Genomic DNA, 17,876 nt, shown 5'->3' on the forward strand with positions numbered 1-17,876 from the left:
TGTACATCGATAAAAAATCAAAAACAATTAGTAGGCCAGAGGCTTACAACCTATCATGTTTACCTGCTCAGATAATAGATTTATCTTTTGCTAAATATAAATGCAAATACATTTATGCTGTATCTATTATCAGGATATATCGTGATGTTATGATTTGGAATGGCTTGAATATTAAAAATGATGAATTTCAGATTTTTTACTTAGCAACACCACGTACAAGGGGACAGCGTGACACTTAACAAGATGGCGATATTAGTTCCGATTTTGGTCACGCGCCAAAAAAACCCCCTATGGGCCGGTCGATGGTTTGCGCTTGACAGCTTCAGCACGTCAATCATAATCACCTCTGGTGGTGTATGAAGCCTGTGATTGGTTAATCGGTGGCCAACACTATTCCGCTATTGGGTAAAATGCAATAACACAGCAGCAATTGAGTTTGTAATGTTATGATCATAACTTTTGCAATCAAACTAGACCTGCCGTTTCAATGATTTCAGTTTTCACCAATTTGAGTGCAAAGTTGACAGCCATGAATCTTCAGGTTTCAGCATATTCATTACATTAGGATAGGTAACTTTGGCCTCATTTATACGAGAGCTTTTTGACGAACGTTAAAAAAGCTCTCGTGTAAATGAGGCCTTAATATCTTCAATATAGGAACCTACCCAGTGCGAAAGCATATTGAGAGTCGTAGTTGTGACAGTATCAATTACAAATCTTTTATTCGCATTGAATTCAATTGATATCAAACATTATGACGGTGCAGTTCCTGACACTCAAGTTCAAAATTTATTAACTAGCTCATAAAAATTCTTCCAACTATTGTATACTTTTATTTCTGGTGTGTAAGATATTTGAATTGATTTGAATGAAATGGAAATAGGTAGTGCGACTCTTGCGACTAGCCACAAAATTCTGCAGCATTAAATCCATTACACTGTGATTTTAAACTGTTTTAAACTACCTTAATAGACTTTAAAAAGCTCGAACCCAGAGCCGTAAAACCAGTTACAAAAAAAATCTTACATTGTCATTCACTTAGTGATGCACTGATTCGTCTATCATAGTCATATCATAGTAATCGATCATAATCGATTGTCCAAAATTGTAATCAATCCGATTACTAATCGATTCTGGTCGATCATTTAAGTCCTTTCAAAAATTTGCACCACAAATGCAGGTTTTTTTGGCATCTGCTAAGCTAAGCATAAAATTATTGTACAAAAGATCATATTTTGATCGGTATTAAAACCGATCGCAACCGATCATTTTCATAATCGATTTTTAATAATCGATTTAGTTTGAAAATCCTTATACTTTCAATCTGCGTGATAAGAAAATTACTATTTTTAACTCTTGAGTCTTGTATTTTTCTCATTGTTTACATAATATTTGTTTTCTATGAATTAGTATAATGATACAAAATAGTAAAGGTTAAAGGAATTAACTATTAAGCCATTTATAAACTTTTCTTATATTTGACATGTGATTTGAAAGTGCTAACATTTTAATTCAACTAATCCTTGAACTTGGCAAATTTTTTATTAAAAATTAATTATGTCTGATAAGCCAGTGGTAGCCAGTGGCAATCAGCCTATAGTGAAGATAGGTCACTACACATTAGGGGCTACTCTAGGAGTTGGAACGTTCGGAAAAGTCAAGATAGGAGAGCATCAATTGACCAAGCATAAGGTCGCTGTGAAAATTCTTAACAGACAGAAGATCAAATCACTCGATGTCGTTGGAAAGATCAGACGTGAAATACAAAATCTCAAGCTCTTTAGACATCCCCATATTATTAAATTGTATCAGGTAAGACTAAATACTAAATAAAATATAAATACTTAACCATATTTTATTTCAAGTAATCTAAGACTTATTACATTTTAACAATGAATTGAATTTTCGTGAACTGGGTTTAGCATCAGATCAAATCCTGCAGCTACTTAAATAACGATAAATATCAAGCCAAATCGAGCCTACTAGTTATTTTGCCCAGGGCTCCATTGATGCTGCTGTAGCCGACTGGCTATTCATTTTTTTTTAATTAGTGTAGTTTTTTCCAAAAAAACTTATTTAAATTGTGTTCTACGTGTTCACGAAAAATTTAATTCACTAAATCACATATAGTTAGCGCAGCCCATTATTAACTTGCAGAGTGCGACTTAAATGTGCTAGGTATATCTTGTACGACGGTATGGACCGATTTTATCTATTACAGGTGATTTCAACCCCAACAGACATATTCATGATTATGGAATATGTATCTGGAGGTGAACTCTTTGACTACATTGTAAAACGGGGCAAACTTCAAGAGCATGAAGCCAGGCGCTTTTTCCAACAAATCATATCCGGTGTTGACTATTGCCACCGACACATGATAGTGCACCGAGACCTGAAACCTGAGAATCTGTTGCTGGATCACAATATGCATGTCAAAATTGCCGATTTTGGTTTGTCTAATATGATGATGGATGGAGAATTTCTAAGGACATCTTGCGGTTCACCCAACTATGCTGCACCTGAGGTAAGGTCTAGATAAAATAGGATTTTTAGGGTTCCATATCTCAAAAGGAAAGACGGAACCCTTATAGGATCACTTTGTTGTCTGTCTGTAGTCTGTCAAGAAAACCTATAGGGTACTACTTCCCGTTGACCAAGAATCAAGAAATTTGGCAGGTAGGTAGTCTTATAGCACCAATAAAGGAAAAATCCGAAAACAGTGAAATTGCCACAATTTTTTTTTGATCAAAAATAAAAATAAAATGTGTTCACAAAAATATTTAATTCACTAAATCACATATAGATGGCGCAGACTGTTATTAACTTGCACAGTTGTACATAAAGGTGTTAGATATATCTTGTATGATGGTACAGAATCATTAGTATGCGAGTCTGACTAGCACTTGACCAGTTTTTTATTTAAGTTTTAGAAACATTAGTATGTAAATTATAGCATTAACAGTAATACCTTTAATCCTTTTTAGGTTATTTCAGGAAAATTATATGCTGGCCCTGAAGTGGATGTGTGGTCCTGTGGTGTGATTCTCTACGCCCTGCTATGTGGAACTCTGCCCTTCGATGATGAACATGTGCCTACACTGTTCAGAAAAATCAAATCGGGGATATTCCCAATACCAGAATACCTGAACAAGAGTGTAGTCAGTCTTCTGTGCAACATGCTTCAAGTGGACCCAATGAAAAGAGCTACTATAGAAGATGTTAAAAAACATGAATGGTTTCAAAAAGATTTGCCGGGATATTTGTTCCCGTCGCCAGTGGAACAGGTGGTAATTTCAATTATTGAGTTCTACTAACTGTGCTGAAAAGTTTTGAGGTTAACAGTGGTAACTAACATTTTATTTATTCTTGAATGAAAAAGCCCAAGGGAGATGTTGTGTATTGACTGAACTGGCAATATGTCTTATCTCAAGTTTTTGACCATTTCACCGTATGCTATTTCATACCGTGCAGTGTTACAATTCAAGACAGAACTATTTTATTTGGCATCAAAGTTTAAAACTCAAAATTTGGTACAAATCTGTCAAGTGTGAATCAGACTCGTCTGTCGTGTCTATCAAGAAAACCTATAGGGTACTTCCCGAACCGATTACGGAACCCTCGGTGCGCGAGTCTGACTCGTACTTGGCCGGTTTTTTTTTTTTAATTTTTATGGTAACCATTTAGTTTGAAATTTTCATTAATTGTTGTTTTGTTGCTGTAGCGGCAATAGTATCATAAAATTCAACTTTCATTCTGTGAAAATTTCAACTCTTATCTATTATTAATAGTTCACGAGATACAGCCCGCTGACTTTATCAGCGATGGACAGACAGCTGAGGCTTAGTAATAGGGTCTTGTTGGCACCCTTCTGGTATAGACCCTAAAAAGCATCACACTAGTGAGGTTTCACCTATACATGCAGGCATATACAAATTACAATAACTGTTTAGCTAAAGGAGACAATTTTTTTTTTCTTCACCCTGTAAAGTTGTTGAAATTGAGATAGTACCAGTTGCTTGTTCAAGATATTTTAGATGGTTATTGGTTTTTAGTTACATATATCTTGCTTGCTGAGGTTATGATTCAATATTTGCATTGTTTTATCCAATTTTATTTAGTTGCTTGGTTAAGATTAGTGACTTTCTTTTGAGCTGTTATTTGAATATTTGTTTGCATGATTTAGGTACGTATTTTGTTTCTTGGACTATAAAAGAAAGTGCATGTACGTAATTTGTTCAAAGACTGTTTGATTTGGTAATTGATTAGGTAACACTTCTAACTTAGCAGTATTGCGTTATGTGGTCCAGTTTTTGATAGGCTCTTTACTTTGCCAATTTTGAACTGTAATAGGTCTTTTTTTGTATTCGAATCTAGCTATCCTATTGTAAGAAAGAGTCTGTCACACTTATTTTAGTAGCATTGAATTGAAATATACCTACTTCTAGCTAAGTTGTCACAAAATGGCAAATACGATATTCTTAGTTTTGATGCGTTATAATAATTACTATAAAGTTATATGGTATTTCTGTAATATCTGAAAAAATATGTACATACTGAAGTAATCTCATCTGTTGTATTACAAAACCTCAGTGAGTATTGAGAGGCTATGGCATGTCTTACTTTGCGTGTCTTTAATGCCTGTAGGACAATCACAAACTAAGTATTTGAAGTTTTAAATTCATACATCTAAATATTTTAGCACAAAATGATTATTTTTCACTTTCCATAATGGATTGAGGCTGTAGCCTTTTTACCCGATTGCGGCAAATCCAAAAGGAAGGGTTATGATTTTTTTAAATACTTTTTTTTATGCCTACCAAATAGCAGTAGAGTTCCCTTATTATAAAACAATACATGACAATAAAATGATAACTGATCACGCGGTGTCATTCGTTTGACGAACGTCTGCGCTAGAGAAATGTTAGCATGTAGGGGGTTCTTATTGGAGCAGTTGCAGATTTATGGGACATAGCAGATGCGCAGATTAAAAAACAATAAGTGCATCGTTGACAAATTATCATGGGCACCTTGATTTTTGTGTTCAAAAGGTGTTAAAACTATATTGCTAATGGCAGGACAGCAGTGTTATCGACACGGAGGCCATTGCGGAGGTGTGCGACAAGTTCGGCGTGCGCGAGCACGAGGTGCACAACGCGCTGCTGAGCGGCGACCCGCACGACCAGCTCGCCATCGCGTACCACCTCGTCATAGACAACAAGAGGATCGCCGACGAGGCCGCCAAGGCTGAGATCAAAGACTTCTATGTGGCAAGTGAGTAGTAGTGCAACAATGGAGGTGTGCCATGGGTGCTGAGCGGCGACCCGCACGACCAGCTCGCCATCGCGTACCACCTCGTCATAGACAACAAGAGGATCGCCGACGAGGCCGCCAAGGCTGAGATCAAAGACTTCTATGTGGCAAGTGAGTAGTAGTGCAACAATGGAGGTCTGCGATGGGTGCTGAGCGGCGACCCGCGCGACCAGCTCGCCATCGCGTGCCACCTCGTCATAGACAACAAGAGGATCGCCGACGAGGCCGCCAAGGCTAAGATCAAAGACTTCTATGTGGCAAGTGAGTAGTAGTGCAACAATGGAGGTGTGCCATGGGTGCTGAGCGGCAACCCGCGCGACCAGCTCGCCATCGCGTGCCACCTCGTCATAGACAACAAGAGGATCGCCGACGAGGCCGCCAAGGCTGAGATCAAAGACTTCTATGTGGCAAGTGAGTAGTAGTGCAACAATGGAGGTCTGCGATGGGTGCTGAGCGGCGACCCGCGCGACCAGCTCGCCATCGCGTGCCACCTCGTCATAGACAACAAGAGGATCGCCGACGAGGCCGCCAAGGCTAAGATCAAAGACTTCTATGTGGCAAGTGAGTAGTAGTGCAACAATGGAGGTGTGCCATGGGTGCTGAGCGGCGACCCGCGCGACCAGCTCGCCATCGCGTGCCACCTCGTCATAGACAACAAGAGGATCGCCGACGAGGCCGCCAAGGCTAAGATCAAAGACTTCTATGTGGCAAGTGAGTAGTAGTGCAACAATGGAGGTGTGCCATGGGTGCTGAGCGGCGACCCGCGCGACCAGCTCGCCATCGCGTGCCACCTCGTCATAGACAACAAGAGGATCGCCGACGAGGCCGCCAAGGCTAAGATCAAAGACTTCTATGTGGCAAGTGAGTAGTAGTGCAACAATGGAGGTGTGCCATGGGTGCTGAGCGGCGACCCGCGCGACCAGCTCGCCATCGCGTACCACCTCGTCATAGACAACAAGAGGATCGCCGACGAGGCCGCCAAGGCTGAGATCAAAGACTTCTATGTGGCAAGTGAGTAGTAGTGCAACAATGGAGGTGTGCCATGGGTGCTGAGCGGCGACCCGCACGACCAGCTCCCATATAAATTTGGTGAAGATCTGATGAATATCTTCGGAGATGGAGAACAGAACTCCTCAATGAATAAGAGCAAATTGCTCACGATCAGTGTAATAGCTTAGTAAACAGTAGGGTTTTTGTTTAGCTACACGTGTAATGTACCTAGGTATGAAGTCGGGCGAGCTTCACACTTGGATTTCTAATTTTGTTTTATTATGCTCGCTCGACATTACACGTGTAGCTAAACAAAAATTATTTTTTAATATTTAGTGTTTGTGGTTTTTGAAGTCGGTTTTATTTTTCTTTTGAAATTTTTGTATATTCGCACTCTGCAGGCAGTTCCCCGCCGGCGATCACCGAGAGCGGCCGGCCGCACCCGGAGCGCATCGCGCCGCTTCGCGACAAGTCCGCGCCGGCCGCGCAGCCCGCACAGGACAAGCAGAAGGGCACGCCAGTTAAACGGTCAGTAATGCCAGTCACCCAGAACAAAACCAACTTCCTTCGGCGGTGTTCCCATTGGATTTCCTATGGGGCGGATCAACAAATTCTTTTCGTTTTTAAATAAAAAATAGCGAGCAGACGGGTCACCTGATGTTAAGTGATTACCGCCGTCCATGAACATTTGCAGCACCAGAGGTACCGCCGATGCGTTGCTGGCTTTAGAAGAATTTGTTGGTCAGGCCCTTGAATAAAAAGCTGGCAACAATGGTTCGGTTGTTCCTCTGTCGCTGCAAATGTTCATGAGCGATAAATCACTTAACATTAGGTGACTCATTTGCACGCTGTTTTTATTTAAAAAAAATAAGCTAACCTCAGATACGTTACTTTACATTACAACTCTTGCAGAACTATATATACATTTATAGCTATATTAACTATATATACATATATATATATAGATGGATGAATCCAGCGGCTCCCAGCGACGTTTGTTTCTGTCCACATACTTATGAAGGGAGATCTGTTTACGAAAACAGATTTCATGCTTGTGTATTTATTCCTTAGTCTATGACCTATCTTCAAATTGTACTACTTGTTTAGCGAATTTGCTAACCCTGTACTTACTTTTGTTTTACCTTCGCAGGGCCAAATGGCACTTAGGCATCAGGTCCCAGAGCAAGCCGAACGATATAATGCTGGAGGTATTCCGAGCTATGAAAGTGCTGGACTACGAGTGGAAAGTGATCAACCCGTACCACGTTAGGTATTAATGATGTACTTCATTTTCAGTAAAATTAAATAAGAATAATGGGAACACTTGTAACATGACACCCGTTGCCACGCGTGTTGAGTGAAATCAAATCGCAATATTTGCTAGAGGTTTCATTCCAAATTCCAATATTATATTACTCAATACAACACCCATGGTTTTACTGTAACTTTATACCTATAAAGTAATATTAGTAGTAGATTATCTGATCTTTATATCAGTCCCCCCCCCCCCCCCCCTCTCGACGTCCAGATCGTATTCAACACCTCACACGCGTGGCGAAGAGACGGATTGCGTGTTAGAAAATGTTTCTGGCACTGTTCTTTCAACAAGTTTCACTTCCAGAGTCCGGACTTTGAACAAGATGACCCAGAAACACGTCAAAATGTCGCTCCAGTTGTATCAAGTTGACTACAAGTCATATCTCCTCGACTTTAAGTCGCTCTCGGGGGAAAAGGAGGAACCAGACGACGAGATGGGCTGCCCGAGCCCCCTGGTGTCCCCCCTCCCACCACCGCCGCCCGCGGCTCCCAACCAGCCGCAGGGCCACCACACGATGGAGTTCTTCGAAATGTGCGCCGCATTGATTATACAGCTCGCTCGATAATTGCAGTTAAGAAATCAAATTTTTCCTATCCTTTTCCTGTCGCACTTAAGCTGAAGTCTATAGAGCGCACTTAAGCTGAGATCTATAGAGCGTACTTTGACTTTGCTCAGACATTAGCTTAATTCGCACGAGCGTTAAAAAAGCGTTGTGTTAAAAACCGGCGTTGCGCTGAAAATACAAAGTGCGCGTTAAAAAAGCGTTGACGTGCGAATAGATACTTGGGAATGCATTTGTATTTGTTATTGTTGGTGGTATTGTACAAATAGTTCAAATAGTAGTAATAGGGTTCAAAACAAATGCATTCCCAAGTATCTGTTCACACGTCAACGCTTTTTACGCGCACTTTGTATTTTCATCGCAACGCCGGTTTTTAACGCTCGTGCGAATTAGGGCTTAAAGCTGTTAAAACGAGGCAGCGTTATAATGCTCACATCGATCTGTCTCGTTTTAAGTCTGAGCAAAGTCAAAGTACGCTCTATAGATTTGAACCTTCGGCTGAATAGAGTACATTTAGATTTTGCACAGACTTAAGTCAAAGTTAAAACGAGACAGATCGATGTGAGTGTTATATAATGTTGTCTCGTTTTAACAGTGTCTTAAGTCTGAGTAAAGTTAAAATAAGCTCTATAAATTAAGTTAAGGACTCAAAAAAAGGTACTTTGCTGATAGTAAAATCTTCCTACATTTTGCCTGCCTTGAATGCACATAAATTAGATGAATAGGTATATATTTTGATCTTCCATATTTCAATAAAATTGTTGCATATTGCAAAACACATTTTACTAGAAATTGATGTGATATCTCACAATCGCTAAGTTTGCTGAAATTTCAGCGTCGCGTCGCCTTAAATTGATAAAGTATACAGTGTGTTTTTAATAACTGGGGCAGAATGGGGAAATCGAAAACCATACGCGATACAGGGAAACTGTCTGAGGAAACAACAGATCTTTTTTTGTTGAAACAATTTTGGCGTAGTCGATTTTATGGTCAAGCGTGAGTTGTCCATTAAAAAAAAAAAAAAAAAACTGACTAAATTTTTTAACACTAATCGACTTGGTATTATCTAAGAAGCATTTCATTGTATCAGAAGAAAAGTCGAGACGGCAGAAGTTGGTAGTTTTCATAGAATAATAGAATGCAATGTCATAAAAATCATTTGCACAAAAAATGATCTAATGTTTCCTAGTAGCTATTCTTCTATGGTTTTGGATTTGTCCATACTGTCCCAGTTTAAAAAAACACACTGTACATTTCTGAACACCTACTTAAGTGTCATTTTTTACTGCTGTACTTTTGTTCATTTATACTAGAGTTTCTCCAATGTTTATAATAATATGTATGTATATAGGAATTCCCCATAATTAAATTATTGTATTGTATTCTTGAAAATATTTTGTAAATTAGAGAAATAAAAAATTAAAATAATCGTAATATTTATTTTGATTAAGATAAGTAAGGTTTGTGTTTTTGACTAATATTATAATGCAGGCTTTGGCTAGTTTTTTTTCTTATGAAAAAGTTATTTATGTGCTAAATTAAAATCGTTATTCTAGTATTGTATAGGAAATAGATTAATAAATAAATAACTATTGTAAATAGATCTTTCGGGATCGATACATAAGTGCTGTTTGTGTAATCAAAGAAATATAAAGTGCCTTTTGTATCGTAAGAACAATATGGGTGTAGTGTGCACCTTCATTAGGTATACACTGCTAATACTGAAACAGTAGTTATTTTCATCTTACCTATACGAAAAACGAACATTGGCATTGGCAAAAAAACAAAACACATACAAAAACGAACGCAGACCAACCAGCAGAGAGAAAGTTCAAACTGCCATTAAACAAATGTAAATTAAAAATTTATAACACCCCCGACAAGTGAAGGTTACAGTAACTAGAAAATAGCTGATAACTTTCTAACGGCTGAACCGATTTTCTTGGATTATAGCTAAGAACACTTTCGATCAAGCCACCTTTCAAACAAAAAAACTAAATTAAAATCGGTTCATTAGTTTAGGAGCTACGATGCCACAGACAGATACACAGATACACACATCAAACTTATAACACCCCTCTTTTTTAGGTGGGGGGTTAAAAACAAAATAGAATTTTTATCTGCTGGCCTCTAATTCCAATGTTCTTTTTCGAATAGCTAGGTATGATGAAACAATTCCACGCGTTTGTAGATAAAACTGTAAAAATATTATGTTACTTAGGTACCCACCTCCTTTGCTTATAATTGGTTTTATGCCCTTGTGCCAATTCATATTTCAGGATTAATTAATTTAAATTAACCAGTATTAATTGATTGTTTTTGTTTAAGCCATTATAAATGAAAATATAAAACGTTCTAGCATTGCATAGTTGTTTTATTGCCTTCATCTCAGTCCGTTTCCAACTTGAAATATCTACCTAAAGCCTCATTTGCACGAGCTTTTTTAACGGACGTTAAAAAGCTCTTGTGCAAATCAATACGTCAACGCTTTTTTACATGTGAACAGATATTTGTGAATACATTTGTTCTATTTGGACGCTTTTATAACGGACGTTAAAAAAGCTCTCGTTTAAATAAGGCCTATGTATGTATGTATGTTGTAAGACCTATGGCCTATGTAATGGACCTACAGAAAAAAGAATCAGCTTAATTATAGGTAAGTACTATTTTAAGGGCCGGCGTACATATGGAGCGCAGCGTAGAGCATTTTTCACACTCAAAGTATTGTCGACATTGTCCTCATTGAAATAAAATCAATCTAAAATCAATTGTGCATCCGTGCGGATACTCTCGCATCCGCGCGCAGTCCCACGCGTGCTCGCGCATTCTCTGGTACAAATTCGCGTAATGTGTCACGCGATTAGAAAACTTGGCGGGCATGCTCTGCGCTGCGCTTCGCCATATGTGCGCCGGCCCTATCCCTCAATGAAGATACTTGATGTTCATAAATAAAACAACAAAGAACAGAATACTGTAATTTATTAAAGATCTATTCGTTACAATAACTAAGGAATTTCTGTACAGCCTAAAAGATCAACTAAGGCTACATTCGTAATAAATAGTCCTCCACTATTGGATAATTAAAAATAATGACTTCGGCGTATTGGTTTCCAACCGTTGCGTGCTGAGAATAATATTTTTAGGCGACGCAACATGAGTACTCACTACATCACGTATCTATTGTTCTGCCTCCTATACCTACATACATGATGAAAACATGCAATCCTTATTGGCTGACATCTTTGCACTTTAATTTAGTGATTGAAAAATCAGCAATCAAAGATTACATCACATTCTTGTCCCAGAATAAAGGGACTATAGAATTATTTAAACAAATACCTACCGTTGTTCATAAAACTTTCGCAAAAAATATTTATGCTCTTGTTGCGCGACCTATGATCACATCTTAATGAATGACTTATGATAAAGTATAATAAATTGATGTCATGTTATATTACATTTTCGACGGGTGCCTATTATTATCACCCAGCCAATTCGTGTCTGATTTTTTGACAGCATAGTGATTAGTAGTGGGAGAGAACATGCTATTTCAATCCGTAGCTCGTTCACACAGGCTGCGTAAGCGTTGCGCGTACCAGTACGTTTTAATGTATGAAACATGGCACACCGCTTGCGTGATGCGTAACCCGATGTGTTAGGGGTTCACGGGCGTCACTACGCACGTGTCACGTGTACGCAACTGGTGTGAATCGGCCTTTACGAGCGGAACATACTTAAGAGGGACATGCGCGATATATTGATGACACAAATAATGTTAACATTTTATTAACATTATTTGTGTCATCAATATTTAATTACAGATTTTTTCGGAAAATTAATAAATATTTTTAAACAATTTAAAGATACTAATTTGAATGCTAGTAAATAAAATATGCTATCACATTATTGGTTTGCAATTTTGTAGTTTCTTATATTTTAGTTCATTTACGTACTAATTTCCTTCAAAATTAACCCTAAAATAGAGATAACCAAAGAAATTGTAGACTAGTTTCAGATTTAAGACATAGAAACGATTGTATCTAAAATCTTAACAAAAATCATTTGAATAAATAAGCTCATCAAATATGTTTAAGGTTGAAATCTATAGAGTGCACTTTGACTTTCTTTAGACTTAAATTTGAGTTAAAACGAGACAGATTTATGGCAGCCGTATAACGCTGTCTCGTTTTAACAGCATCCTAAAGTTGATTTCAAACTACGGAATATAACATAATATATAAATATCACTCACCCTACTTTTAAATGTCACTGTTAGATGTAATAATATTACATCCAAGTGCGAACAGTGACATTTAAAAGTAGGGTGAGCGATATTTATAAATAATATTATATTTCCGTAGTTTGAAGGCAACTTTAATCTGAGCAAAGTCAAGTGCACTCTTTAGATCTCAGCCTATACCTACTTTACACTTTTTGAACTGTCAAAAAAACTGATCACTCTTTGGCTTTACAAAAATACTTTTATTCATTGAAACTAATTATTCAGGCAATTTAAAATCCTACTGATATAATATCGATAGTAATTATCTTGGTATTTCTTCACAAATGACTTTACGCGCAAACAATTTTTGTAATATATGTATTAATATTCAAGTACTAATAGGTACGTACGGCTTCTCTCTCAAATTAAAAATGTATCTTAAAGAAGTTGTGAGTGTCTCGTGACACACCTGCGTAAATTTGCGTCGCTGAAAATTCAGCTGAATACGCTTTTTAAGTTACCTATCACACATTTATTGAATGTACGTAATGTTCGGGCCAACATCGATGCCAATACCAGAGTACTACGGCCAACAATTTAGAAATCGAACTTTCAGCGACGAAAATGCAGGTATGTCAAGACACTTATAAGAGGAGCAAAACCGCGTCTTATAGCATTTGAACAGGGTAATAGATTATAGCGATGTACGATGATCCGGTGGGCTACGCGGCGGTGGTGGGTGCAACAGGGGTGCCCTCGTCGGGTTTGCTCTCAAGGGAGAACGGCGGGATGCGACAGTCGAAGGTATAGCCATCTTCGCGCTCCATTCTGAACGTTCCCCTGTAACCGACCAAAACGATTTGCTGTATTAAAAAAAACGTGCAATTATTTTGCAGTTCGCGCACCGAAAGTTCCGTACTCGGGTATTTTTTCCGACATTTTACACGATAAATTAAAAACTATGATGCATAAAAATAAATAAAAATCTGTTTTAGAGTGTATAGGTATAGCCTTTTCATATGATACCCCATTTCGTATAGTTAACTTTGAAAATTGAAACACATTTTATTTTTTTTTCAATGATGTAACCACAAATTCACGGTTTTTACATTTATTCTTTTACTTGTGCTATAAAACCTAACTACCTGCCAAATTTCATGATTCTAGGTGACAAAACAAAAACAACAAAATGATCCTACAAGGATTCCGGTTTTTCTTTTGAGGTACCCTAAAAATCTATTGTGACTAAAAGCTTACGAACTTCGGTTTTTTCCTTTTGTTTGCCCGATCGGTCAGTGCCGCTCGCGCAACTGCACGGCTGGCGAGTCCTCGTTCACCACGGCACAGGAAGGGCTTACCACATGTGTCCGCTGGGCGCCTGCAGGCTCACGTGGCTGCTGTACTGGAAGGCGGGCGCGTGGCGCGCCAGCAGCGGCTCCTGCCCCACCACGCCCCGCCCGCGCACCGTCTCCAGCGTGCCGCTCAGCGAGAAGATCCGCCAGTGCCGCTCGCGCAACTGCACGGCTTGCGAGCCCAAGTTTTCTAAGCGGATGCAATATCGCCACTGAAAATTGAAATACGTAAGTGTGTCATGTACCTGTTGACATGGCATGGCTCTTATACGCCCAAACCAGCTGATTCCCGCAAGTTTCTAGTCTAGTCCGCGTAGAAAATTTGTGGCAGGATTCTTAAAAAAACCTCAATTTTTAGGGTTCCGTGCCTCAAAACGGAACCCTTATATTAAAAAGCAGCCTATGTCACTCTCCAGACCTTCAACCAGATCCATGCCAAAATCACGTCAATCCGTTGCTTTGTTGCGGGTAGATTAAAGGACAAACCAACAAATAAATTAACATACACTTTCCCATGTATAATATGGGTACTGATTCTCATTAACATTTTTACTTACCCAGTAAACAGCAGAGTTCTGCGACTCTCGACTGCCCATGTAGAACGGTATGACGGTGACCCGGACTCCCTCTGTGGTCTCGCGATGAACATCGCTTAGTTCTAGCCATGGGTGATTCTTCTTTTGCCATGCTCGTAGAGTTTCTTGCGCTATAAATGGTGGATCTGAAATGATTGACAACAATCTTGTCGTTCTAGGAAATGCTCACATTTCATATTCTTTTCTGTACTAGAAAATTACATGATAATATATAAAATGTTGCTGCAATTTTTTTTTTTCAAAACGTAAAGAAACCACAACAAACGCATTCCACCGATTTTTGTCAAAGGCCGTCTTAAAACAGTCAGAAGTGGTTTCCGATTTTGCACTGCTTCAACGCACGCCTCACAGTTCACTCATATCATTCTCTCCTTCAAAAATCGGACAGGGCGGCGAGAGTTATTCTTTACTCCGATTTTGTATATCCATTAAAGTAGCAAGGGTAAAATCGTCGACTTATAACAAAAACCGGCCAAGTGCGAGTCAGGCTCGCGCACAGAGGGTTCCATACTTGGGTTTTTTTTTCTGACATTTTGCACGATAAATCAAAAACTACGATGCATAAAATAAATAAAAATTTGTTTTAGAATGTACAGGTAGATACCCTTTCATATGATACCCCACTTGGTATAGCTATCTTACTTTGATTTATACAAAGATTTTTTTTGTGATGTAACCACAAATTCACGATTTTCGGATTTATTCCTTTACATGTGCTATAAGACCTACCTACCTACCTGCCAAATTTCATGATCCTAGGTCAACGGGAAGTACCCTATAGATTTCCTTAACAGATACGGCAGACGGACAGACAGACAGACAACAAAGTGATCCTATAAGGGTTCCATTTTTCCTTTTGAGGTACGGAACCCTAAAAATCGGATCAGGACAGCGAAAGTTAAGTCATTCTTTACTCCGATTTCAGATTTTTCCAAAGGTAAAATCGTTGACTTATAAAAAATAATGCTATGATACCTTTATCAGGGTTGTGCATAAGAAATTTATCAAATAGCTCGTGCTGTAGTGGAACACGCTCTACAGAAGTGTACGGGATAATGTCGTCGTGCGCCACATAGTCCAAGCCGGGTATAGCGTACAGACTGCGGCTGGATTCCTGGTTGCCGAGAAACGTTACAGCCTCGGTCTGCGCGCGCTGCAACATTACATTGAAGTAAAAACGTAAAACATCAAATAATTGCAGACATTGTAAGTATGTATGTAGAATTTTATTAATTATTGGTAACTAGTAGCCTCCTGCATGCACTTGTACTACCTAGAGTTTCATTATTTAACATTTCTGATTCCCAAATTAAAATTCTACGTTGAACACAATCTGAGCATTATCTTTGAAAAAGTTGTTACCTATAGAATACAAATAAAAACACTGTATAATAATTATTGATTAAACATGCAATATACCATCAGCCTCAGAAATCGAGTAGCAATTCTGCATCGAAAACCAGTTGCACTTATCTTTTTCTATAAACACGCCCACACACACCTCACGCATGTGCATAACCGTGCCACGCGAATAATATGAACATTAAGGTGCTAAACGTCTTACAGCCTTTGACTGTACATTACAAGCTATCAAGTTAAAATGTTTTTATGAATTTGTGTTTGCAAAGCATTAAAGGAACCAAACCAAATTAAGGTGAATCATCACTACTGCTCTAAATAATGTTTAGCTCTCAAATCTTTTTAATGACTTCAAGACTCAAGTACTTATTGTGTTTATTAAGCGCAATAAGTAATTCTAATTTTGCATTATCATGTGTCTACAGAAGCATAGGTACATTTAAGATAATTCAACACCTATTCTGGTGCAAGACTGACTAGACTTGTTAGTGTTTGAATAAACTCTTGTAGGGGGTAGACAAGACGGTATTTACAAACAACCCAGTATATTTTTTCATTTAGGGTCACAAATTTTCTTTTTCATAACAACAATTTTTCTTAAATCACCTTTTAAAAATAATTACCTATAATAATAGCAGGTAGGAGCTTCTATAACCTCTATCTTATTAAAATAAACATTAATAAATTCATTACAAAAACTTAAACAAGGTTTAAACTGATGTTAAACACATATTTATATGGGTTAATAATGTTTGAATAAACCATGCCAAAAGTTTTTATGGTATGCCAGTTAGTTTTTATTATTCACAACCATACATTCATTTCAAACATGTTATTATACCTTTTTCTTCCATTCGGGTCTCATATCGATGTGTGTTTGAACAGTCAAAAATAAAATCATCTTAATTAAATTTAAATACCATTGATAATTATTTTATTTATGACACTTTATGTATATTGAATTTAAAAATCTAGTAAAAAACATATTTAAAGTAAAGTAGTAGCTGACCCGCCCTTTCTCAATGGAATCTTTGAAAATCTCTCAATAGTGGTGTACTTATCTTATAGAGAGAACCTACATGCAAACTCTCTAGTTTCTAGAGATTATTGATATGTCAGTCAGTCAGTTTCTCCCATTATAAGTTTAGAAACTATTTAAACAAATCTGGAAAATCAAGCAAATAGATAATATTTAAATAGGGAAGCAAAAAGCAATATTTGTGGTACAAAAAAGTAATATAATTAATTTTATACCTATAACTGACTAAATCAATATAATTTAACGCTGTTATGATATTTAGATTTAGCTTGGGGCATAACTTTAAAGTTTAAACATAACAAGCCTTATATCTAAAGGCAACTAGCCACCAATAACACTGTGATACATTTAAGTAAAATTAATAAACGTTCATAACAAAACAAAAATTTCAAGTTTACTTTCTACATTAGTCTAACTAGTTGAAACATTGACAAAATATGTGACACTACTCAGTAGTGACTACTGTACTTAACCAAAAATAGGCAGCGTTTATATATTATCAGTCACTTGCCAAGGTAATCATGTAATAATAAAATACTTACTATATAAGGTGCATCTCTTGTATCAATCAGTACTTGGTAAAAAGTATGGGTTCTTCCCTTGACTTCTTTGCCCACATTTGAGAGAGAATCTCTACTTGTATCAGTGGTATCCGCAGACTCCATGGTCTCCTTTTTATTGGTGGCATCTCTGTCGTAGACTCTTGCTAGCCATGGGAATAATATAACACCTCTATAACCGAATACCTTATGCAAAATGAGCTGTCCGGTTTCATACTTGCCTGTTGCTTTAGGTGCTTCTAATTTACCAACTTCAGCCAGTCTAAAAAACAGGAGAACAGGAATTATTTATTCTTAGGTTATGTACGTAATAGAATAATTATAAAATTACTTACCGTGTATAATGGGCTACATGAGTTAATATTATCCGTGACGCTGTTAATCTTAAAGGATTTGTAGGTACAAGTCTTAAGATAATCTCCATTTTAACATTGTAAATTAGATTTTTTTCGTAGCACTTTTGTTTTTAATTTTTGTTTGACAATGACAAATTATCTACTTATCACTAAATTGACATTGACTTTGACATCAAGAGACATCAAGGTATTTCGTTGTCTTTGGCACT

General features: G+C 37.7%; 2 protein-coding genes across 3 annotated transcripts; one reads left to right on the forward strand and one right to left on the reverse strand.

Moving 5' to 3' along the window:
• Window positions 1-1,304: 1,304 nt before the first annotated feature.
• Window positions 1,305-9,912, forward strand: LOC123871127 (5'-AMP-activated protein kinase catalytic subunit alpha-2). Its single transcript, XM_045914733.1, has 7 exons — window positions 1,305-1,812; window positions 2,222-2,527; window positions 2,988-3,287; window positions 5,079-5,281; window positions 6,709-6,831; window positions 7,454-7,573; window positions 7,925-9,912. The coding sequence occupies exons 1-7, from the start codon at window positions 1,558-1,560 to the stop codon at window positions 8,184-8,186; spliced, it is 1,569 nt and encodes a 522-aa protein (XP_045770689.1). The 5' UTR covers window positions 1,305-1,557; the 3' UTR covers window positions 8,187-9,912.
• Window positions 9,913-12,947: 3,035 nt separating this feature from the next.
• LOC123871119 (polymerase delta-interacting protein 2) lies at window positions 12,948-17,824 on the reverse strand. 2 transcript variants are annotated; one of them, XM_045914719.1, is made up of 7 exons: window positions 17,647-17,824; window positions 17,294-17,573; window positions 16,554-16,598; window positions 15,329-15,506; window positions 14,315-14,478; window positions 13,764-13,969; window positions 12,948-13,245 (listed from the first exon to the last, which is right to left on the reverse strand). In XM_045914719.1, exons 1-7 carry the CDS (start codon window positions 17,733-17,735, stop codon window positions 13,128-13,130), a joined length of 1,080 nt encoding a protein of 359 aa, XP_045770675.1. In that variant the 5' UTR covers window positions 17,736-17,824; the 3' UTR covers window positions 12,948-13,127. The 2 variants fall into 2 exon arrangements, with proteins under 2 accessions (XP_045770675.1, XP_045770676.1); XM_045914720.1 differs by lacking the exon at window positions 16,554-16,598.
• Between the last annotated feature and the right edge of the window lie 52 nt (window positions 17,825-17,876).

This window comes from Maniola jurtina, chromosome 13 (assembly GCF_905333055.1).
Source record: "Maniola jurtina chromosome 13, ilManJurt1.1, whole genome shotgun sequence".
Taxonomy (NCBI): Eukaryota; Metazoa; Arthropoda; class Insecta; order Lepidoptera; family Nymphalidae; genus Maniola; species Maniola jurtina.